The following is a 26,009-nucleotide window of genomic DNA, read 5'->3' as shown; positions in this document are numbered from 1 at the left end:
TTTGGACTGTGGGGGAAACCGGAGCACCCGGAGGAAACCCAAGCGGACACAGGGAGAACATGCAAACTCCGCACAGAAAGGCCCTCGCTGGCCATGGGGCTCAAACCCGGACCTTCTTGCTGTGAGGCGACAGCGCTAACCACTACACCACCGTGCCGCCGCAGTTTTAGCTATATGTTGTATCTAATAAGGAAAATGTTGTCTACGTGGACAAAACAGGGGATGAAGTAATGCCTTCTCGACCTGACGTACATGTCCATTTGGGCTTGATATCCAAGTGCACTATATCAGTCATAGGGAAGGGAGTGGTTTGAGATTCGTCCCCAAATGCAGCAGCACTCCACTCCTGGTGTGGAATAAAAGCTTCCACACCCTGCACGTGCACCTACTATACAGGATGCAGCTACACCAGATCATGCGCACTTGATGTAGTGCGCACTAGCGTTCATGTCTCCACATGATATCCAAGTGTGCGTATTATCCTCTGTCTAGTGCATGTCCATGGCTATGCCTCATACTGAGAGAGAGAGCGAGAGAGAGAGGACACGTGAGCGCAAACGTGCGTGCGTGAGCGAGCGAGTGCGCTCATCTCGAGCTTAATATCAGTCAACACAAGATCGCTGCAAAAAGTAAGCGCAGCAGGAGAGCGGAAGCGCGCGACAAAGTCCGAGTAGCAGCACGCGCGGCGCCATGGAACCCCGCAAAACTTCTCGGCGCGCGCGGTCTGCGGTATCGGACAGCTCGCGCACGGTCGAGTAGAAGCAACAGCGCGCGGGATATCGGTGACTGTCGGTGATTATTGGTGAAGATGGACCCGCTGTTTACTTCCACCGACTCCCCGGGGAACGGGAGCGCGGACAGTAACGGAACGGACCCGGACTACTGGAACCAGTTCACGCAGCCCGCGTGGCGCATCGCGCTCTGGGCGCTCGCCTACAGCTTCATCGTCCTGGTGTCTGTGGTGGGCAACGTGACGGTCATATGGATCATCGTGGCGCACAAGCGGATGCGCACCATCACCAACTACTTCCTGGTGAACCTGGCGTTCGCAGAGGCGTCCATGTCCGCCTTCAACACCGTGGTGAACTTCGTGTACGCGGCGCACAACGAGTGGTACTTTGGCCTGGGGTACTGCCGCTTCCACAACTTCTTCCCCATCGCCGCCGTGTTCGCCAGCATCTGCTCCATGACCGCCATCGCCGTGGACAGGTCAGGACCTCATACACTCCCCAACCACCTCCAGTAATCACCTCTCTAATTAATAACACTCCATAATAACCTCTCGAATTAACAACACTCCATTATAACGTCTAATAACCCCTCTAATAAATAACTGTCCATAATCACCTCTAATAATAACCTCTCTAATTAATAACACTCCATTATAGCTTCTAATAACCTCTATAATTTATAACACTCCATTATAACTTGTAATAACCTCTCTAATAAATAACTCTCCAGTATAACACTCCATTATAACGTCTAATAACCCCTTTTCCTTTTTTTTTTTTCTTTTGATTACGTTCATTATGTCTTATATTAAATATAGTTAGGTTTTTTTTTTTTTTCTTTTTTATCAGACATCTAATTTATTGGGTTTGTATTATGGGGTGTTTCCGAACACCCCATAATGCACAAAATATCCGTAGTTAGAACATTACATGAACGCACAGCAATAATTACAGATCCACAGGACAAAGAACAGGAGGAACAACATATACAACACGCACTGAAAGCATGTCAATATCCACAATGGGCAATATCCAAAGGGGCGGAACAGGTTAAAAACAACAAAACACAAAAGAAAGAGAAAAAACAAACTAACAAACAAGAACACAGGGGAGTAGTTACATTACCATACATCAGGGGAATAACTGAACGCATTCAAAGAGTAATGAGGAAACACAATGTTAACACACCTGTCAAACCACACACAACACTCCGTCAGATCCTGGTGCATCCCAAAGACAGAATACATCCGGACAACAGATGCAACACCATATATGAGATTCCATGTAAATTATGCAATAAAACTTATATTGGGGAGACAGGAAGGAGTTTCAGCACAAGAAAACATGAACATAAGAAAGAGTGCGAAAAGGAGACGGCTACAAGACAAACCCGAACAATAAAAGAAAAGGCACAACAGGAAAATTATAAGTCAGCTATAACAGATCACTGTAAAAGGGAAAATCACATTATGGACTGGGGGAATGCCAGAGTCATCCGCACAGAAGATAACAAACATCAGCGCTGGATCAGGGAGGCCATGGAGATCCGTAAGCGAAGCCCGAGGACCATCAACCGGGATGAGGGAGCATACATGCTCTCCCACACCTGGAGTGCCATCTTGCAGGGGACAAACAGACAGTAGAAGGCGTGACCGACCTGTCAAACCAGACAGGAAGGCCACGCCTTCAGAAACAGCAGCTGATAAAAGATGCGTCACCAATTAACATCCGGTGACACTCTGAGGAAGACGGAAGTTGTACGTCGAAACATGTCAGGTAAACAAACCCAATAAATTAGATGTCTGATAAAAAAGAAAAAAAAAAACCTAACTATGTCTAATAACCCCTCTAATAAATAACTGTCCATAATCACCTCTAATAATAACCTCTCTAATTAATAACACTCTATTATAACGTCTAATGACCTCTCTAATTTATAACACTCCATTATAACTTGTAATAACCTCTCTAATAAATAACTCTCCAGTATAACACTCCACTATAATGTCTAATAACCTCTCTAATTAATAACACTCCATTATAACGTCTAATAACCTCTCTATTAAATAACTGTCCATAATCACCTCTAATCATAACCTCTCTAATTAATAACACTCCATTATAACACTATTATAACTTATAATAACCTATCTAATAAATAACTGTCCATGGTAACGCCATGATAACACTACATTATAACGTCTAATAATCTCTTTAATAAATAACTCTCCATTATAACACTCCATTACGTCTAATAACCTCTCTAATAAATAACTCTCCATTATAACACTCCATTATAATGTCTAATAACCTCTCTAATAAATAACTCTCCATAATCACCTCTAATAATAACCCCTCTAATAACACTCCATTGTAACACTCCATTATAACTTATAATAACCTCTCTAATTAATAACACTCCATAATCACCTCTAAAAATAATCTCTCTAATAACACTCCCTAATTAATAACTTCTCTAATAACCTCTCTAATTAATAACACTCCATAATAACTTCTGATTGCACTCTCCAATAACACTCCATAAACATTAATAACACTCTCCAATTACACTCCATAAACTTCATCCAAATTATTTGACTCATCACACTTCTCTTTCACTTTATTTATTATATTTATTTACTCATCACTCTCCTCTCGCAATTTAGTTATGATATTAACTGACTAATCACACTCATCTCATTTTAGTTATTATATTTCTTGACTCATCACAATCCTCTCTCACTTTATTTATCGCGCTTATTGACTAATCATACTCCTCTCTCACTTTATCGTGTTTATTGACTCATCACACACCTCACTTACGATATTTATCGACTCATCACACGTCTCTCACTTTATTTATCATCTTTATCGATTCATCACACTCCCCTGTCACTTTACTTATGATATTTATCAACTCATCACACTCCCGTCACTTTACTTATGATATTTATCAACTCATCACACTCCCGTGTCACTTTATTTATCATGTTTATCGACTCATCGCACTCCTGTGTCACTTTATTTATCATGTTTATCGACTCATCACACTCCCCTGTCACTTTATTTATGATATTTATTGACTCATCACACTCCCCTGTCACTTTACTTATGATATTTATCGACTCATCACATTCCCATGTCACTTTATTTATCATGTTAATCAACTCATCACACTCCCCTGTCACTTTATTTATGATATTTATCGACTCATCACACTCCCATGTCACTTTATTTATCATGTTTATCGACTCATCACACTCCCCTGTCACTTTATTTATGATATTTATTGACTCATCACACTCCCCTGTCACTTTACTTATGATATTTATCGACTCATCACACTCCCGTCACTTTACTTATTATATTTATCGACTCATCACTCCCGTGTCACTTTATTTATCACGTTTATCGACTCATCACACTCACGTGTCACTTTATTTATCATGTTTATCAACTCATCACACTCCCCTGTCACTTTATTTATGATATTTATTGACTCATCACACTCCCCTGTCACTTTACTTATGATATTTATCAACCCTTCACACTCACGTCACTTTACTCATGGTATTTATTGACTCATCACACTCCTCTCTCACTTTATTTATAATATTTATTGACTCATCACATTTCCCTCTCACTTGATTTATCGTGTTTATTGACTCATCACACTCCCCTCTCACTTTGCTTATGATATGTATTAGGGGTCGACCGATAATCGGCCTGGCCGATATACCGGGCCGATATTCTGCATTTTTAGGGTTATCGGTATCGGCCATAATTTCCACCGATATGCCGATAACATGCCTTTTTGCAGCCATTTCGTTCCTAACGCGACTGTCACTGCACGTCCTTTCCTGCACTCGCCTCCGAGTTCAAGAACACGATCCCGCCCACCACAACATCTGATTTGTTTGGCACAAGAGATATAGCCAATCAACACGCGTAGCTAAACGCTGTGAACTGTTTCAAGGCGGCCGTATGGGCACTCGGGCAGAAGCAGATCCCACTTCAAGGTAAGGGCACGCTGCTTTTGCCGCAATAAGTCACAAACACACAAGTTGCAAAAGCACAATATTATCATTATATGTTTACATTCTTCATCCACTACTCGTTAAAATTGTCCATTTGCATCTGTGTAGCCAGGCAAACTTAGCTTACGGAAGGAAGCACTTGAATTAGCCTACAACCAAATAGTCTCGCTGAAACTACATGTAATGCTTCCTTCACTACAATATAATCCTCCTAAATTGGGAATATTAGGCTTGGGCATTAAAAGCATTAGAATGTAGATGGTTACTTGTTAAGTTGTTACATAATAGGGAGTGATAGCCGACTTTATGTTTGATTTTACTTTTTAAAAAATGCTGCAGGCAGCTCCCTACACTTGATTTGTTATTTAAAAACTACTTGAAGTTGGTAAGTCTTACTTAGTTCTTAGTGTAAAAGAACCCAGAGTGTATTTTCATTTATTTTCCACTGAAAATGGTGAGCTGTAATATAGTAGGGAGTGATTTATTTTTTTATTGGTGAATATTTATTTTATTATTATTTTATTTCTCATTTTATTCTAACTAATGTTTGACTTTATTGTACAAATGCTGCTGGCATCTCCCTGCACAAAATTTCATGTTCAATTTTACAATTAAACATAGGCTACATTTCATGGATATGAAGGTCTGTGTCCGTGTGTGCTATGTTTAATTTCATGTGAATTATAATGTTTACATTTATCGGTTGCACATATCGGTTATCGGCATCCCAATTCCATAATAATCAGTATCGGTATCAGCCCTGAAAAAAACATATCGGTCGATCCCTAATATGTATCGACTCATCACACTCCCTGTCACTTTACTTATGATATTTATTGACTCATCACACTCCTCTCTCACTTGATTTATCATGTTTATTAACTTATCAAAAGAGCTGCAGGAGCACAAACTGCTGACAAAGTGAATCCTGACACCTTTTAGCCAGCATTAACTTTTTCAGCAGTTTGTGCTACAGTAGCTCTTCTGTGGGATTGGATCATGTAGGTTAGCCTTCGTGCCCCCTGCGAATCAATGAGCCTTCAACACCCATGACCCTGTCGCCAGTTCACCGGTTGTCCTTCCTTGGACCACTTTTGTTCGGTACTAACCACTGCACACTGGGAACACCCCGCAGGATGCGTCATTTTGGAGATGCTCAGTCAGACCCAGTCATCTAGCCATCACAATGTGTCAAAGTCACTCAGACCCGTACGCGGTGCCCATTTTTCCTGCTTCCAACTTCAAGAACTGACTGTTCTCTTTCTTGCCCAGGTGCCAGTGTAAAGAGATCATTAATGTTATTCACTTTTTCACCTGTCAGTGGTTTTAATGTTACGGCTGATTGGTGTCTGTTTTGTCTTTTTCACTTTTTAAAAGAGCAATTCGTTCTCAGTGTAATTCATTTTATTTCTATCCCACACCTAATCCTACTATTCTAATTTTATCTCAGCGCTTAAATTTTATTTATTTATTTAACCTTTTGAGTTGAGTGTTATCTAGTGTGTTGTATTTATTGAAACTACATACATATGTTTATGTATGATTTATTGTATTGTTGGTGTTTAGTATAAATACGGAGGTGATTACAGAAAATCGCGTGCACTGATTGGTCGAGAAATTCGGACTATTTCTCGATAATCACCTCGAGCGACTCGGCAAAATGGCGGCCGATCGCTACGTCACCGTAAGTAAGGAAGAATTGCACATGATGAAAGAAAATGCTGTTCCTAAAAGCACTAAAGACGCTCTGAAGTTTGGTCTAAAACTATTCAAAGATAAGTTGGGATTGTGATTTATTTTATCAATTTTAAAACAAAGTATTTTATGACTCGCCGTAGGTAAGTGACACAAGTCTGTGCAGCAAAGTGATTACATTTGCATGCCACCTTTGAAATTTATATAATAATCTCCTGTGTATTTATACTAAAACAAATCTCCGCCTCAGGCTCAGTGAATATCGGTGAATAAAAACCTCGACTTAATTTCGGTTTTCTTCACCGATATTCACTGAACCTGAGGCGGATAGTTGTTAAATCTACTGGACTTTAATAATCACCATGTTAGTTACTGTGCACAGAGCTGATGGTGATGATGTCATCCAGCGAAATGTCCCTATGATTATAAATCTGACTGCACGTCTTTCTTGTGACACTTTTGTTATGCTTAGCTTGACAGTTCACTTCCCGAACCTATCAGCTTGGCATTAGAGGTGATGCGACTGCACGGCGCTCTTTAAAAGGACTTTTAAATCTTCTGTGTATTTGCTTTCTGTGACAGTCTGGGAATTCATCAGCGTAACACTCAATGGCTGCGGGAGACGACTTACTTCTGTTCTCTCTCGAAAACTGCAACTTTTATTTCAAAACAAAAAGAGACAAAAGGTTAATGGATCTCATTAGGATATAAAAGAGAATATAAAAAAAAGTTTCATGATATTACATCACGCATGCAGTGAAACTAACAAGAAACATCTACAAGGGCCAGGAAGTGTTGCGCTTTCTGGATAGACGTGTGTTAATTAATGCTGCTGGACATCGGATAAAAGAAAGACAAAAGGAAATGAAAGTTAAAAAAAGAATCCTAGACAGAAAGAAAGAAAGAAAGAAAGAAAGAAAGAAAGAAAGAAAGAAAGAAAGAAAATGTAAAAAACTGTTAAAGGAAGGAAAATGAAAGAAAGTGAAGAGAGCTTGAGAGAAATGAGGAAAAAATGAAATAACCTAGACGAGCGTGTCTCCACCAGGGTCTTCAGCTCCAACTGGGAAAGATCCAGTGAAACAAAATCCCTCACGTAGAGAAGTCTGGAGCCCTGGAGCTACTCTGTGGTCTGATGAGCTGCTTTCAGCTAAATCATTTACATAAATGCATGTGATTGGATAAAACATAACAGATGACCTGTTATAGACATTGGGAGTGGAACAGTGGGAGTGGAACAGTGGGAGGGGAACACCAAGTGGAACCGGGGGAGGGGAACACCAAGTAGAACAATGGGAGTGGAACACCAAGTGGAACAGGGGGAGGGGAACACCAAGTGGAACTGGGGGAGGGGAACACCAAGTAGAACAGGGGGAGGGGAACACCAAGTGGAACAGGGGGAGGGGAACACCAAGTGGAACAAGGGGAGTGGAACACCAAGTGGAACAAGGGGAGTGGAACACCAAGTGGAACAGGGGGAGTGGAACACCAAGTGGAACAGTGGGAGTGGAACACCAAGTGGAACAATGGGAGTGGAACACCAAATGGAACAGGGGAGGGGAACACCAAGTGGAACAGGGGGAGGAGAACACCAAGTGGAACAGTGGGAGGGGAACACCAAGTGGAACAGGGGGAGTGGAACACCAAGTGGAACAGCGGGAGTGGAACACCAAGTGGAACAGTGGGAGGGGAACACTAAGTGGAACAATGGGAGTGGAACACCAAGTGGAACAGGGGGAAGGGAACACCAAGTGGAACAGGGGGAGGGGAACATCAAGTGGAACAGTGGGAGGGGAACACCAAGTGGAACAGTGGGAGGGGAACACCAAGTGGAACAGGGGGAGTGGAACACCAAGTGGAACAGCAGGAGTGGAACACCAAGTGGAACAGTGGGAGGGGAACACTAAGTGGAACAATGGGAGTGGAACACCAAATGGAACAATGGGAGTGGAACACCAAGTGGAACAGGGGGAGGGGAACACCAAGTGGAACAGGGGGAGGGGAGCACCAAGTGGAACAGTGGGAGGGGAACACCAAGTGGAACAGGGGGAGGGGAACACCAAGTGGAACAGTGGGAGGGGAACACCAAGTGGAACAGGGGGAGTGGAACACCAAGTGGAACAGCGGGAGTGGAACACCAAGTGGAACAGTGGGATGGGAACACTAGTGGAACAGTGGGAGTGGAACACCAAGTGGAAAAATGAGAGTGGAACACCAAGTGGAACAGCGGGAGTGGAACACCAAGTGGAACAGCGAGAATGGAACATCAAGTGGAACAGCGGGAGTGGAACACCAAGTGGAACAGTGAGAGTGGAGCAACAAGTGGAACAGTGAGAGTGGAGCAACAAGTGGAAAAGAGAGAAAGAAGGAAAAAATGAAATGACCAACACGAGCGTGTCTCCACCAGGGTCTTCAGCTCCAACTGGGAAAGATCCAGTGAAACAAAATCCCTTGCATAAAGAAGTCTGGAGCCCTGGAGCTACTCTGTGGTCTGATGAGCTGCTTTCAGCTAAATCATTTACATAAATGCACGTGATTGGATAAAACACAACAGATGACCTGCTCCAGACACTGGGAGTGGAACAGTGGGAGTGGAACAGTGAGAGTGGAACACCAAGTGGAACAGGGGGAGTGGAACACCAAGTGGAACAGTGGGAGTGGAGCACCAAGTGGAACAGTGGGAGGGGAACACTAAGTGGAACAATGGGAGTGGAACACCAAGTGGAACAGGGGGAGGGGAACACCAAGTGGAACAGGGGGAGGGGAACACCAAGTGGAACAGTGGGAGGGGAACACCAAGTGGAACAGTGGGAGGGGAACACCAAGTGGAACAGTGGGAGGGGAACACCAAGTGGAACAGGGGGAGTGGAACACCAAGTGGAACAGCAGGAGTGGAACACCAAATGGAACAGTGGGAGGGGAACACTAAGTGGAACAATGGGAGTGGAACACCAAATGGAACAATGGGAGTGGAACACCAAGTGGAACAGGGGGAGGGGAACACCAAGTGGAATGGGGGGAGGGGAACACCAAGTGGAACAGGGGGAGGGGAACACCAAGTGGAACAGTGGGAGGGGAACACCAAGTGGAACAGGGGGAGGGGAACACCAAGTGGAACAGGGGGAGTGGAACACCAGGTGGAACAGTGGGAGTGGAACAGTGGGAGTGAAACACCAAGTGGAACAATGGGAGGGGAATACCAATTGGAGCAGTGGGAGTGGAACACCAAGTGGAAAAGTGGGAGTGGGACACCAAGTGGAGCATTGAAAGTAGAACACGAAATGGAAAAGTGAGAGTGGAGCAACAACTGGAACAGTGAGAGTGAAACACCAAGTGGAACAGTGGGAGGGGAACACCAAGTGGAACAGGGGGAGTGGAACACCAGGTGGAACAGTGGGAGTGGAACAGTGGGAGTGAAACACCAAGTGGAACAATGGGAGGGGAATACCAATTGGAGCAGTGGGAGTGGAACACCAAGTGGAAAAGTGGGAGTGGGACACCAAGTGGAGCATTGAAAGTAGAACACGAAATGGAAAAGTGAGAGTGGAGCAACAACTGGAACAGTGAGAGTGAAACACCAAGTGGAATAGTGAGAGTGGAGTAACAAGTGGAACAGTGAGAGTGGAGCAACAAGTGGAACAGTGAGAGTGAAACACCAAGTGGAACAGTGAGAGTGGAGCAACAAGTGGAACAGTGAGAGTGGAACAGTGAGAGTGGAACAGTGAGAGTGGAACAAGTGGAATGGTGAGAGTGGAGCAACAAGTGGAACAGTGAGAGTGGAGCAACAAGTGCAACAGTGAGAGTGGAACACCAAGTGGAACAGTGAGAGTGGAACAAGAAGTGGAACAGTGAGAGTGGAACAAGAAGTGGAAAAGTGAGAGTGGAGCAACAAATGGAACAGTGAGAGTGGAACAACAAGTGGAACAGTGAGAGTGAAACACCAAGTGGAACAGTGAGAGTGGAGCAACAAGTGGAACACTGAGAGTGGAACACTGAGAGTGGAACAGTGAGAGTGGAACAACAAGTGGGATAGTGAGAGTGGAACAAGTAGTGGAACAGTGAGAGTGGAACAGTGAGAGTGGAGCAACAAGTGGAACAGTGAGAGTGGAACAATGAGAGTGGAACAGTGAGAGTGAAACACCAAGTGGAACAGTGAGAGTGGAGCAACAAGTGGAACAGTGAGAGTGGAACAATGAGAGTGGAACAGTGAGAGTGGAACAACAAGTGGAACAGTGAGAGTGGAGCAACAAGTGGAACAGTGAGAGTGGAACACCAAGTGCAGGCCTAGAAATTCATATATTTTTTCACCAGCCAGCCGGACTAGTTACCTTCCAAAGTAACTCGCCAAACAGAAAATCAACTCGCCAGAATTTGTTCAGGTATGAATTTTACTTCTGTCAAAAATAACACAAAAGAGAGTAGTTACCATTGTTCATGACTAATGTGCATGTATTTCAAGACCTGAGTATTTTGATACTGTTGTTAAATACATAAATGAGAACAACACAGAGCACCATAATATAATATCAACAAATAATAATATATTGGAAAACTTGGCAACTTGGTGTGTGAGTATTGAAAACAAATATACTTACTGTCATGACTATAGCACCCAAAATATGTCCAACATGCTTTCTGTATTTAACCATTTATGAGAGAGAAAGCATTAGGAGCTTCATATTGACTAGGAATCAACTTGAAAAAAATTAATTATTCCATAAAAATCGTATCGCAGCCAAGGCCTACCCTGCTCCCACGTTTGCTTATAAGTCCTTTGTCGTTTCTCCTTCTCGTACGCTTTATCGGCGGCCTTTTTCTCCTCTTCAGACCGAGGTCGCTTTGTCCCCGTCTCTGGCGGTTTCTGTACACCTTTCAGAAAATTCCACATCGCAGCGTAGCTTTGGCAGATGTAGATGTAAACAACAACAAAAGCACATGTTTAAATGGGCGATAATGTGGCCATGTCTATTGAATTTGATAACGTGATGTGGCAGCGGGGGTGTGGCCAAGCGTCGGTCTGTGAATGGAGGGCGGAGTCAGGGAAGGTAAGTGGTGGAATCTTTGCACCTGATGGGGATTAACCTGTGTTTGTGTGTCTTCCCCAGTGACCGCGCCCTTTAAAAGGAGAGGAGAGCAGAGAAAGGGAGCTCTCTCCCCCCAACCAGAACATGTGTGTGTATGTGCGCGCGCACGCGTGGCTGGGAAGTGATAAAAGGCTGAAAAGCTAGCAATAAATAGTTCATTGAGAACTCAGTTCTAGCCTGCCGTGCTTCTGTGCTCCACCCACCTGGTCCAATACTACACGTGATTACCGCGATATTCAACGAGATGCGTTATATGCATGCGCAGTAGTGAAAAAACCGACAGCCTGACTCGTACACGATATGATTTGGAATTCTTCGGTAGTTTCCGTCCTGCCGATAAACACATCGATTAACACAGACACGGCACACGCTTAATATGTGGCGGCTTTAGTTGATGGTGTGTCTGAATCTTCGCTTCATATATATTTTTTATTTTCAACTAGCCAGCCGGGCTGGCTAGTGACAGGAACTACCCGCCAAATGACAAATTAAGTTGCCTCAGGCGACCGGACCACCGCGAATTTCGAGCCCTGAAGTGGAACAGTGAGAGTGGAACACCAAGTGGAACAAGTGAGACTGGAACAGTGAGTGGAACACCAAGTGGAATAGTGAGAGTGGAGCAACAAGTGGAACACCAAGTGGAATAGTGAGAGTGGAGCAACAAGTGGAACACCAAGTGGAACAAGTGAGACTGGAACAGTGAGTGGAACAGTGAGAGTGGAACACCAAGTGGAACAGTGAGAGTGGAGCAACAAGTGGAACACCAAGTGGAACAAGTGAGACTGGAACAGTGAGTGGAACAGGAAGTACAACAGGAAGTGGATCATTGAGAGTGGAACAGGAAGTGGAACAGTAGCAGCAGTACACTGAGCAGTGACTTAACCTTTAGAACCGGACTGAAGCAAATTGCATCCAAATTCACATCCCTTCTTCTCGGATGAATTTCTCATTAATTCTGCATCGCAGTGAAATGGATCACACATCACTCGAAACGGCACAACTTGCTCTTTCCAGCAATGCTATTTGCTCCTCCGTGCAACAGAGTTTTAGTGAGAAGAAAAGTTTTGGATTTGCATCCAGTTTAATTCTAGTTCCAGTCTGTGTCCGTGAGTTCCTCATGACCTTGTCACTGCACAGATATTAAATACATATCAGAAGAAAGAGCAGAACCTGAGCTCTGTAGTCATGTGATTTACATTTGTACAGTATTTGGACAGACTGAAGTAATCACGTGACGAGAACAGATCAGACTTCTGCAAAGTATTATCTTTACCCATTTTCACACTCCTGCTTCTCGGCTGAATAAAGTTACATAGTCCTGATCGCTTCACAACGTACACAATAAACAGCAGGAATTACGCAACTCTTTCCAACAGTTGTTTCTCTGTGCGATAAATTGTTGGCGAGTAATCCGGGTTTGAGTTCACAACAAATAAAACACTGATTATTTTTTCAGTTCGGAAGTAAGCACATATTTTTCTGTCGCAGAGTCCGGAGTGTCATGGTTCTCATATCTGAAACGATCTCTCTACTGCCAGCAGTTTATTGTGAGATACGTGTGAAAATATAACAGTTTCATAAGATGCAATCTTTTTTCCTCTTTATATGAAGTTTAATATAAAAATGTGCAAGTACAACCCCAAAGCGGAAAAAGTTTGGACGTCCTTTTGAAAGTGAATTTAAAACTGAAAACAATTAAATAATATTGGCTGGCGTTGAGTGGTATATCAGATGTATTCCATTCAGCTAGCATGATATTGAACGAGTCGAAGATGAATAGCTGAATGGAATATATCTGATATACTGCGGAAAAAAGCCAGCCAACATTATTATTATTATTATTATTATTATTATTATACACTCTTTATATCAGCATTCTTGAAGGCCAATGCTAGGTTATCCACGAATTGGTGCCGTTAGCGTGGCAGTCCAGTTACCTTCTAGCCGACGTACCGTAGCAGTAGCATTAGCAAAGCCCGACGCTAGCTTGCTTGTGACTCTGTGCTGTTAGCATGGTAGGCCAGGTAGCTTCCAGTTGGCGTAGCAGTAGCGTTAGCGAAGGCCAACGCGAGCTTACCCGCAAACTCAGTGCTGTTAGCGTGGCAGTCTGTTACCTTCTAGCTGGTGTAGTGTTAGCGAAGGCCAAAGCTAGTGCAGTCAAGCCAATTATTATTTTTTTTTCCTGTGTAATTTAATTAGTTACTTTTAAAATCAACATCGACAACTACACACAACGGAGCGACCTGGCAGCCAAAATTCTCTCAAAATATTCCGCTTTTAATGAAACAAACCTCGCGGCCATGTTTGTTTACAAACTGTCAGTCAGTCACTAGTGCGGAAGCTTTACGTCTCCGATTTGTCTCTTCTCCAGTTTTTTGATGACCGTTGGTATGTTTTTCTCTTATAAATATGTGTGAAGAATATCTAATGAAGTTTTGGTAGGCTTTCGGGTGTTCAGCGCATCTTTAGTTTCAGTTTTCAGTTTATTTATTTAGTGCTTAAACCTAGCACTGGATTAGCCTCGTCTTCACTCTTGCCCGGCCGACAAAGAAATGATTGTGTGCATGCGCAGCAGAAAAGTTTTGTCATTGGATCTTGGCATGAGCACCGATGTGTGACGTCGTGTTGTCTTGACAACGTGCAATAGTATAACAATATCGCACCCTCATTGTTCATTGGGTAGAGTGGCGTAATACACGGAGGATAAGTGATATGGTAACAATATTGCATGCCATCAACAAACCCACTAGAAGGGAACAGAACACATGTGTTTATTCCATGGAAAAAGTGGCCTGTATGTATAATAATGGTTTTTATTGTACTGATTTGTGTTGTATATTGAGATATTGGACCAGTTTTGCACTCAAAACGACACAACAGCACATTGTTTGCTGTTTTATCTGATGAATTTTGTTTTTTCAAAATAAACACTTATTTCAATGTTGATTCTTGCGACACATTTCAAAGAAAGTTGGGACGGTAAAACATTGAAATACTTTAGTAACATAGTATTGCTCAAATTTTAAATTTGACTTATTTTTCATATATCTCCAGTATTTATTATTATACACTACCGTTCAAAAGTTTGGGGTCACTTTGAAATGTCCTTATTTTTGAAAGAAAACCACTGTTCTTTTCAATGAAGATCACTTTAAACTAATCAGAAATCCACTCTATACATTGCTAATGTGGTAAATGACTATTCTAGCTGCAAATGTCTGGTTTTTGGTGCAATATCTCCATAGGTGTATAGAGGTCCATTTCCAGCAACTATCACTCCAGTGTTCTAATGGTACAATGTGTTTGCTCATTGCCTCAGAAGGCTAATGGATGATTAGAAAACCCTTGTACAATCATGTTAGCACAGCTGAAAACAGTTTAGCTCTTTAGAGAAGCTATAAAACTGACCTTCCTTTGAGCAGATTGAGTTTCTGGAGCATCACATTTGTGGGGTCGATTAAATGCTCAAAATGTCCAGAAAAATGTCTTGACTATATTTTCTATTCATTTTACAACTTATGGTGGTAAATAAAAGTGTGACTTTTCATGGAAAACACAAAATTGTCTGGGTGACCCCAAACTTTTGAACGGTAGTATAAGTAAAGGGATTTTTTTTGTTTCACTCACTCACTGTCAGTCAGTCTAGTACAGACGAGGACATGGTACTGTGCACAAAAAATACAGTTTCAAGTTAATAAAAACAGGAAATATTCAGAAACAGTTCAAAAGTTCAGAGAGCAGTTCAATGTTCAAGAACAGTTCAATGTTCATTTTCGGGGGTCTGTGGCAGCTGCATGTCGTCGACTTCTTCGTTCGTTTTCCCGGTTTTCCCAGTCTCTGTGTACCGCTTCGGCACCCTCCCTCACTACTGTGTGCCATCCGGCCCGGTCATTCGCCAGCTTCTCCAGCTGCTGATAGCTGATACCCGCCAGGCCCAGACGACATTTTACTAGTGTCCTTGAAACGCAGTCGCGGTTGACCACGGGGCCTTGTCCCCTCCTTCAGTTCAGAAAACAGCAGGTCTCGCGGCAGTCGTTCTTCAGACATCCTGATGACATGTCCGGTCCATCTGAGTTACTAGCGGGTAATCATGGCTTCCATAGCTGGCATATTCACCTGCCTCAGGACTTCAACATTGGTAGTACGGTCTTTCCAGGTGATACCCATCAGGCCACGGAGATGGCGTTGAACCAGGACAGACATATCGGGCATACAGGGTTGACACCTCTAGTCCATATAGAAGTGTGCTCAGCACTACAGCCCTGTAGACGTTTAGCTTCGTGTTCAGTCGTATCAATTTCGCATTCCACAGCCGGTCCTTTAGGCGTCCGAACGCAGCTGAGGCATCCCACACCCGTGCGTCGATCTCACTATCCATGGAATTATCATTTGCTACTGTGGATCCCAGGTACGTGAAAGTTTCAGCTTTGACAAATGGCGTTCTGCACAGCAGGACCCGTGGTGGGGCACGCGGCTGCCCAGGCGCCGGCTGGTAGAGTACCTCGGTTTTCTTGACGTTTATGATCATACCATAAGCACTGGCCGCTTCGGCAAACTTCTCTAACAGCCGCTGGATACCTCAGGCTAGGGAATTTTCTTATCTTTTACATTTAGTGTTATAAGCTTCACAATTAGTCTTGAGAATTTTTAACATTAGTAGTGTGTATATTTCGCTTTTATATCAGGTGAAGAGCCATATTTGTGGAAACTTTTATATCAAGCCATTATCATTATCATTTACTATTTTATAATGTCTCCATTCCTTCTCACAGCACTTAAAAGATGTTTAGCGACTGAAGACACCATGCGATGAAGTGTTTCAGGTGTTATTTTGTCCCGTTCTTCCTACTTCCAGTGTCAACGGGGTTGGCGTTGTCATATTGTTTGTTTAAAAAAAATCTCTCCACACATTCTCTATTGGGGACAGAGGGGACACGCCCTCTTCTTCCATAGCCACACCTTTGTAATGTGTGCAGAATGTGGTTTTGCGTTGTCTTGTTGAAATCTCCCTGGAAAAGACGTCGTCTTGAAGGCAGCGTATGCTGCTCCTAAACCTCAGTTCTGCATTAATGCTCCATCACAAACAGAAGTGTATGTTACCTTTACCAAGGGCACTGACCCAGTAACTTTAGAAATCACTGCTTTCTTTCTTTTTTTTATTTGCGTTTTCCACACCGTCCCAACGTTTTCTGATTTGGAGTTGTATTAATGCTATTAAATGATGGACGATCTGGACAGACTGGAGTGTTCAGGAAGAAAATAAATAAATATACAGTATATACGGCTAGCCTTTATAATGACCAAGATAAGGGTTTAAAAGTAAAGGTAGTGAAACGGCCCTGGGGTTCGTAGAGTCAGTCACAGGAACGTGTGGAACAATCATGAAAAGAGGACATTCTGCAGGCAGGAAGTCTCAGAAGGTGTTTGTTTTAAACTCTGCACGAGAGACAGCGTGTCTCTGTGTGGTCATTAATCCACTCTGGCATCACCTCTAATCCCGCCTCAGAGCCGCCGCCGCTGCTTCTTCTGTTTTCAGCAGTGTAGGTGTGGCCGACAAGCATTGAGCTTAAGCACCGTGACTCTATATAAGGACACGAGGGAAAGCAGTGTTTACATGTTTGCATGCTGTAAAGCTCGGGATATTACACTGGGACCTGGAGGGACTTCTGACCAAGAAAATCCATCCCTGTGAACAGAGTGTGTTCAGTTCAGTAACATTTTACATTCAAGTTTGTAAATAACGTTACGTACTGTAATAACCGAACCTTAACAAACCGTGACAGGGAACGTTAACAGTGTCACTCACACCCGAGTTAATGATGCCTGTTTAATTATAAATTAAATAACGACAGCTGTGTTAACTGACGTTTATCCCGCAACGCTGTCGAAGACTCACCTCTGACATTGCATGTTTATATTAATGCACACATTCTCATCCCTTACTGTTTCCATAGTAACACACTCGAAGGCTAATAACGACTGAACTTACTGTAAATAATACAATATGGGGTTTCACAGAAAGAAAGAAAGAAAGAAAGAAAGAAAGAAAGAAAGAAAGAAAGAAAGAAGCCAACAAAGATGGCCAAAAGAAAGGGGAAGCAGAAAAAGGTTCGCTGGCCAAAAAGGAAGGAAAACAAGAAAATAAAAAGAGACAAGAAAGAGCATAAGAAAAAAAGAAAAGTAAAAAAGAAAAGAATAAAAGTTAGAAAGAAGGAAAACTTTTTCAGATTAAGAACTGTTTTAGGATATTTCAGAAAGAAAGAAAGCTGGGAGAAGAAGAGGGCAGGAGAAAAAAAGTACATTAGAAAGAAGGAAAGAAAGAATATAAAACAGAAAAAGAAGGAATGTAAGAAAGGGGGGAAAGGAAAAAGGAACATCGAAATAAAACAAGAAAGAACTTATTTTGCAGATTAAGAATTAATATTATTTCAGAGAAAAGAAAGAAAGAAAGAAACTAACAAGGATGGCCAAAAGAAAGGGGAAGAAGAAAAAAGTTAGCTGGACAAAAATGAAGGAAAACAAGAAAATAAAAAGGACAAAGAAAGAGTATAAGAAAAAGAGGAAAATAAAAAGAAGAATAGAAAGAATAAATGGTAGGAGAAAGTAAGAAATGTCTTGTTTTTCTTATTAACAAATACTGTACGTTTTTCACAAAGAAAGAAAGAAAAAAAGAGTGACAATAAGTAAGTTAGAAAGAAGGAAAGAAAACAAAAAGGACAAAGAAGGATTGTAAGAAAGGGTGAAAAGAAAAAAGAAAAGTAAAAAGAAATGAAAGAGTAAAAGTTAGAAAGAAAGAACTTCATTTTTAGATGAAGAACTACTGCAAGTCATTTCAGAAAGAAAGAAAGAAAGAAGGGGCAAAAAACAAGCTAGATAGAAATAAATGAATATAAAACAGACAAAAAAGGAATGTAAGAAAGGGGGGAAAAGTAAAAAAGGAACCAAGGGATAAAATAGTGATGAAAATAAAAAGAAGACAAGAAAGAACTTGTTTTGCAAATTAAGAATTACTGTTATTTCAAAGAAAGAAAGAAAGAAAGAAAGAAAGAAAGAAAGAAAGAAAGAAAGACTAAAAAGGATGGCCAAAAGAAAGGACAAGAAGAAAAAAATTAGCTGGACAAAAATGAAGGAAAGAAAGATAAGGCTTGTTTTTCTTATTAAGAACTACTGTAAGTTTTTCACAAAGAAAGAAAGCTGTGAGAAGAAGGGGTGGGAAAAAAGTAAGTTAGAAAGAAGGAATACAAAAAGGACAAGGAAGGAATGTGAGAAACAGGAAAAAGAAAGAAAGATGGGAGAAAGGGGCAGAAGAAAAAAGTTAGAAAGAAGGAAATAAAGAATATAAAACTGATAAAGAAGGAATGCAAGAAAGGGGGGAAGGAAAAAAGTGAAAAAAGGAACAAAGAAAAAATAAAAATAGAAATAAAACAACAAAGAACTTGTTTTGCAACTTAAGAATTGCTGTTATTTCACAGAAAGAAAGAAAGAAAGAAAGAAAGAAAGAAAGAAAGAAAGAAAGAATCCAATAAGGATAGGCCAAAGAAAGGGGAAGAAGAAAAAAGTTAGCTGGAGAAAAACAAAGGAAAACAAGAAAATAAAAAGGGCAAAGAAAGACTATAAGTAAAAGAGGAAAATACAAAAAGAAAAGAAAGAATTTTAAAAAGTAGAAGAAAGAATACAAAAAGGACAATGAAGGAATGTAAGAAAGGGGGGAAGGAAAAGAGAAACAATGAAATAAAAATAGAAACAAAACAAGAAAGAACTTTTGCAGATTAAGAATTGCTGTTATTTCACAGAAGGAGAGAGAGAAAGAGAGAGCGAGAGAGAGAAATAAAGAGGACAACAGAAACAAGATAACGCTTCAGAGCTCCTCTCCACGTTAGTGATGTTAAATCTGAGAACTTTCAGAGCTCCAGGAGCGGAGCCTTTAACCCTCAGTTTGATTTCGCCCGAGTTGTAAACCACCACCGCATTTCTCTCCAGATCTCTCCTTCACAGTGCTGAGGTTCCTGAGGACTCTCAGAAATGCAACATTTCTTGTAACATTTCACAACAAAATGATGTTTCCACAAACTTTTAACAAGCAGTGTGTGACAAAAAAAATAAATCAGTTACCATGCATGTACCCTGAGAGACCTGGTGCTGGCTGAGACGCAAGCTTCACACCTCCACATGAGCTCTAGGCTTCACACTTCTGTTTGTCGAAGTAAACCGGTTACCTGAATGTTCATCATCTTCTCATGGAGTGGCATCCATTATTCAGCTCATTATCTACATTTAGTAGCATGTTCATTAATTTATATACAGTGGATATAAAAAAAATTACACACCCCTGTTAAAATTGCAGGTTTTTGTGATGTACATAAAGAACTTGAGATAAAAAAAAAAAAGCTTACAAAGCATGTCGGAGATCTCATTGTGGAAAGGTGTTGCTCTGGAAAGGGGGTACAAAGCAATTTGTAAAACATTAGATGTACCATGGAACACTGTGAAGGTCATTGTCTAGAAGTGGAGAAAATGGAGCCCCACAGTCCCATTACCAAGAACAGGACGTTCCTCGGAAATTGATACCAGGACAAGAAGAAAAACTGATCATTGAGGCTGCTGGCGCACCAAAAAAAAGAGCTGCAGGAACATCTGGCAAGTACTGTTTACTCTCAGCATGTGAAAACAATCTTTCCTATTCTTCACATATCTGGGTTATGGGGTAAGGCAGCTAGATGGAAGCTATTTGTCATGAAAAAAAAAAAAACTTACAAGCCTACCACCACCCCAAAACCGTGTCGCAAAATGGCGTATGATCTAATTGGGCCAAGGTAGAACCTTTTGGTCAAAATTCTAAAAGATATGTTTGATTAAAAGAACATGGTGAAGCATGGTGGTGGCAGCATCATGCTATCATGCTGCTTCTTTTCACCTGGGGCTGTGGTCAAGATAGAGGGAATCCTGGATATCTATTTGAGCATAAATCCTGAAGATGAAGAAAACTTTGACCTTCCAGCACGACAAAGACCCGAAGCACAAATCTAAGTCAGCGAAGGAACAGACTCAGAAGAATATGTTTCGATTGTTGTTTTGGAATAGTGTAGAGACAGAGCTATGATCTAAAACCTATTGGAAATCTGTGGAATGACTTGAAGAGGGCTGTGCACAGGAGATACAAGATCTCCTTACCCAAAAAGGGGGCGTAGACTGTTTACATCACTGTACCAAGAGAAAATTAATCAGCACCTTATAGCCAATCAGAATCAAGAATTACACAATGCCATGGTTTAAGTACAGGACAATACATGTCTGCAATTGGCGTTCATTTTTGCGAATATACAGTGTGTGGATTAATTACCTCCATCGACTTTGTTGGAGGAGGTTATGTTTTCGCCTCCGTTCGTTTTTTTCCAACGTAACTCAAAAAGTAGTGAATGGATTTGGATGAAATTTGGAGGAAAGGTGGGCCATCGACCAAGGAGCAATTGATTAGATTTCGATGCAAATCCAGATATGTATGCGGATCCAGGATCCAGATATGTATGCAGATCCAGAATCCAGATATGTATGCAGATCTAGGATTTGTTGCCTGTTCCCAACATAACTCAATAAGTAGTGAACGGATTTGGATAAAATTTGGTGGAAAGGTGGGCCAAGGAACAAGTGATTAGATTTTGATGCAAATCCAGATATGTATGCAGATCCAGGATTTGTTGCCTGTTCCCAGCATAACTCAAAAAGTCGTGAACAGATTTGATGAAACTTGGTGGAAAGGTGGGCCATCGACCAAGGAACAAGTGATTAGATTTTGATGCAAATCCAGATATGTATGCATATCCAGAATCCAGATATGTATGCAGAGCCAGGATCTGTTGCCTGTTCCCAACATAACTCAATAAGTAGTGAACAGATTTGGATAAAATTTGGTGGAAAGGTGGGCCATGGGCCAAGGAACAAATGATTAGATTCTCATCTCTAGCCGCTTTATCCTTCTACAGGGTCGCAGGCAAGCTGGAGCCTATCCCAGCTGACTACGGGCGAAAGGCGGGGTACACCCTGGACAAGTCGCCAGGTCATCACAGGGCTGACACATAGACACAGACAACCAGTCACACTCACATTCACACCTATGGTCAATTTAGAGTCACCAGTTAACCTAACCTGCATGTCTTTGGACTGTGGGGGAAACCGGAGCACCCGGAGGAAACCCACGCGGACACGGGGAGAACATGCAAACTCCACACAGAAAGGCCCTCGCCGGCCCCGGGGCTCGAACCCAGGACCTTCTTGCTGTGAGGCGACAGCGCTAACCACTACACCACCGTGCCGCCCCATGATTAGATTTTGATGCAAATCCAGATATGTATGTTGATTCAGGATCCAGATACATATGCAGAGCCAGGATCCAGATACGTATGCAGATCCAGGATCCAGATATGTGTGCAGATCCAGGATTTGTTGCCTTTTCCCAACATAACTCAAAAAGTAGTGAACGGATTTGGATGAAATTTGGTGGAAAGGTGGGCCATGGGCCATGGAACAATTGCTTAGATTTTGATGCAAATCCAGATAAGTATGCGGATCCAGGATTTTTTTGGCTGTTCCCAACATAATTCAAAAAGTAGTGAACGGATTTGGATGAAATTTAGTGGACAGGTTTAATATTATCCTAGGTTCAAGTGATTTGATTTTGATGTTGATAATTCTGTATGTAGCTTGGCGGAGGTATGAACTCTACCGAGTGCCCTTCTCATTTGTAGTCATGCTTTGAATAAGCAGTCAGTGCTGGTTCATTTCATTAACATTTACACAAGCATCAATTAACAACATTAATGAACTTGCATGTTGATGTTAATTATGGCGTATTATTGCTTCAGTAATGCAGTTACCATAAGTGTTTACTTTGTACTTGTTAAACCAACAACTAATATATATAATGATATGTCTCCAAACGAGCTGCGTCTCTCATTTGCAGCCGTTGCACTGACAGTCTGCCTTCATTCACCTGTGTGTGTGGGAGTGTGAGTATGATCGATATTGGTTGTGCATGCATGGGATTCAAATTTATACGAACTGATGTCTGTAAGTTGCCAAAGGGGAAATGGTCACAGAGTGCCACAAGACATAAACAAATAATCTCCGGTATGAGGGTGCCTTTATTTATTCCTCTGTCTAGCTTCCATAGATGTGTCACCTAGCAGCCACAACTTATCTAAACAAAAGTCAATTTCCCTGTGCTAGACGAGGATGAGAAATAAGATTTGGATCTTATCCTGGCCTACCAACCCACGCCTTAACTCTTCACTGTGTAAACTCCAATAGCTTTGGAGAAACTTTTCAGCTTCTTGAGAAGCTCGTCAGCTCGATTATCCTTCAGAACATGTTCTTTTTTTCCACTCCACTCTCAAAATGTGCACTACATTTATGTTTATACAGTGGTGCTTGAAAGTTTGTGAACCCTTTAGAATTTTCTATATTTCTGCATAAATATGACCTAAAACATCATCAGATTTTCACACAGGTCCTAAAAGTAGATAAAGAGAACCCAGTTAAAGAAATGAGACAAAAATATTATACTTGCTCATTTATTTATTGAGGAAAATGATCCAGTATTACATATCTGTGAGTCGCAAAAATATGTGAATCTTTGCTTTCAGTATCTGGTGTGACCCCCTTGTGCAGCAATAACTGCAACTAAGCATTTCCGGTAACTGTTGATCAGTCCTGCACACCGGCTTGGAGGAATTTTAGCCCATTCCTCCGTACAGAACAGCTTCAACTTCAACTGGCCCAGATGCAGCAAAACAGACCCAAACCATGATACTACCACCACCATGTTTCACAGATGGGATAAGGTTCTTATGCTGAAATGCAGTGTTTTCCTTTCTCCAAACATAACGCTTCTCATTTAAACCACAAAGTCCTATTTTGGTCTCATCCGTCCACAGAACATTTTTCCAATGGCCTTCTAGCTTGTCCACGTGATCTTTAGCAAACTGCAGACAAGCAGCAATGTTCTTTTTGGAGAGCAGTGGCTTTCTCCTTGCAACCCTGCCATGCACACCGTTGTTGTTCAGTGTTCTCCTGATGGTGGATTCATGAACATTAACATTAGCCAATGTGAGAGAGGCCTTCAGTTGCTTAGAAGTTACTCTGGGGTCCTTTGTGACCTCGCCGACTATTACACGCCTTGCTCTTGGAGTGATCTTTGTTGGTCGACCACTCCTGGGGAGGGTAACAATGGTCTTGAATTTCCTCCATTTGTACACAATCTGTCTGACTGTGGATTGGTGGAGTCCAAACTCTTTAGAGATGGTTTTGTCACCTTTTCCAGCCTGATGAGCATCAACAACACTTTTTCTGAGGTCCTCAGAAATCTCCTTTGTTCGTGCCATGATACACTTCCACAAACATGTGTTGTGAAGATCAGACTTTGATAGATCCCTGTTCTTTAAATAAAACAGGGTGCCCACTCACACCTGATTGTCATCCCATTGACTGAAAACACCTGACTCTAATTTCACCTTCAAATTAACTGCTAATCCTAGAGGTTCACATACTTTTGCCACTCACAGATATGTAATATTGGATCATTTTCCTTAATAAATAAATGACTGAGTATAATATTTTTGTCTCGTTTGTTTAACTGAGTTCTCTTTCTCTACTTTTAGGACTTGTGTGAAAATCTGATGATGTTTTAGGTCATATTTATGCAGAAATCTAGAAAATTTTAAAGGGTTCACAAACTTTCAAGCACCACTGTATATGCACACTTCCTTGATGCATGAAAGATACAGAAGCCTCAAAGCATCTTGTTGATATCTTGAGGTGAAGACAGAGAGTTTGTCTGCTTTAAACGTCAAACCAGAGCTCTGGCTTTTGTACACTTATATAATCTGCCGACAGGAAGCAGGGATCTGGTGCTTTGTATGCTCTTGGACAGGCGAAATCCAAACCTGGATCAATACAAGTTTGTCCAAGAAAACGTTTTCGCTGCTGCTTTTTTAGACCTGCTGCTTTAGATGTGTCTAATGAAAGGGATGGAATTTTTATGAATACAGACAATGTGATCCAAACGGATACAAATACAGAGATGAATTTTTAAGTGAAAACAACTTACCAGAAAGTTCTATTGAATTCACACACCATGCTGACACTGTTGATATTTATTTTTCCCAAGTGGTTCATATTTAACAGTTAATTCCATGAATTAACTGATAGCCGACGAGGCGCGTAGCACCGAGTCGGCTATAATCCATGTACGACAAGATTGAGTGGAATAACTGTTTTATTCTATCCACATTCACTGGATTTTGAGAAACAGAGCATTTTTATTTTTATTTTTTGCAAATTCAATAAATAAAAACTTTGTACAAAACGTCCAACAAAATCATTTCCGCTTAGAATGTAATGACAGGAGCAATTTGTGAAAAATGCTGTAATAATAACATTAATTTTCGAAAAATAAAAAAGATACATTCTTACCATCAAATACTTTCATTCCATGTTTTGTTGTAGGGTTTTTTGGCGTTTGGCAAACCAACTTAAAGGTGCATTACTGGCACCAACTGGGCTGGAGTGTGGAACAGGAGATATTGGGGGGGCTTTATTATTTTGGCTATTTCTGTTTCTTTTAAATACTTGATAACAAAGTGACATATCTGATTTGATGTGCTCCACCATTTTGTTTTTCTCTACTCACAGTATATGAGCTGATATCCTAGTAGTAGAGTAGCCAATCAGCGCGCACGATTGCTCATATCCAGTGAATGTGGATAGAATTTTAAAAAATACTGTTCATAGAAACCTAATCATAACGTGAAGCATATCATGTATCTTAGAAATCAATTATCTTATCAATATGATATTTACTTCTTGTGGAAAGTGCAAGCTTAATTATCATCATACCCGTCGCTAAAACAAATCAGATACATAGCATTGCTTGCACATAAACCATTTCATAATGATTTCATTTTTTCAAAAGAAATGCATGCAGTTACGCTGTCAAATTTTAGGCCACACCCCTTACCCAAGTCTCATACCTTGGCAAAACGTCTGTTTTTAGCTCAGTGATGTCCTTTTGGGCTTTTTTTTTTTTTACCTCGCCCAGGATGGAGTCCACCAGGGGGTGAGGTATTGTTTTCAGTGGGGTTTCTTTGTTTGTTTGTTTCTTTGTTTTTTTTAGCAACATTACAAGACAACAACTGGACCAATCTTCATGAAACTTTCAGGATAGATGGGCATTGGTCTCAAATAGAACCTCCAACATTTTGAGGGTCATCCAGTCAAGGTCAAGGTCACCAAAAAGGTCCAAATCATTTTTTTTCGCAATATCCTCCTTCATATTCATCATATTTACTTCAAACCAATTCCAAAATGTTCATCTTTCAATTCTGCTTCCATTGATATGCTACATGATAGGGTATATCTTATAGTTTTCTTAGTGGCTGGGGGTCAGATGTCGGGGAGGGGTCAAGGTCATT

The 26,009-nt window shown here is 41.4% G+C and overlaps 1 protein-coding gene across 2 annotated transcripts in view; it reads left to right on the top strand.

The window, feature by feature from the left end:
- The first annotated feature begins 414 nt into the window (after positions 1 to 414).
- Positions 415 to 26,009, top strand: part of tacr1a (tachykinin receptor 1a) — a 65,100-nt gene continuing 39,505 nt past the window's right edge. For both annotated transcript variants that reach the window (XM_060908085.1, XM_060908084.1), the window contains exon 1: positions 415 to 1,209. In XM_060908085.1, coding sequence (XP_060764068.1) covers positions 809 to 1,209 — 401 coding nt within the window. In that variant the 5' untranslated portion in view covers positions 415 to 808. The remainder of the gene's footprint in view (positions 1,210 to 26,009) is intronic.

This window comes from Neoarius graeffei, chromosome 24 (genome assembly GCF_027579695.1).
Source record: "Neoarius graeffei isolate fNeoGra1 chromosome 24, fNeoGra1.pri, whole genome shotgun sequence".
Lineage (NCBI taxonomy): Eukaryota > Metazoa > Chordata > Actinopteri > Siluriformes > Ariidae > Neoarius > Neoarius graeffei.
This window is presented reverse-complemented; position numbering and strand designations above follow the sequence as displayed.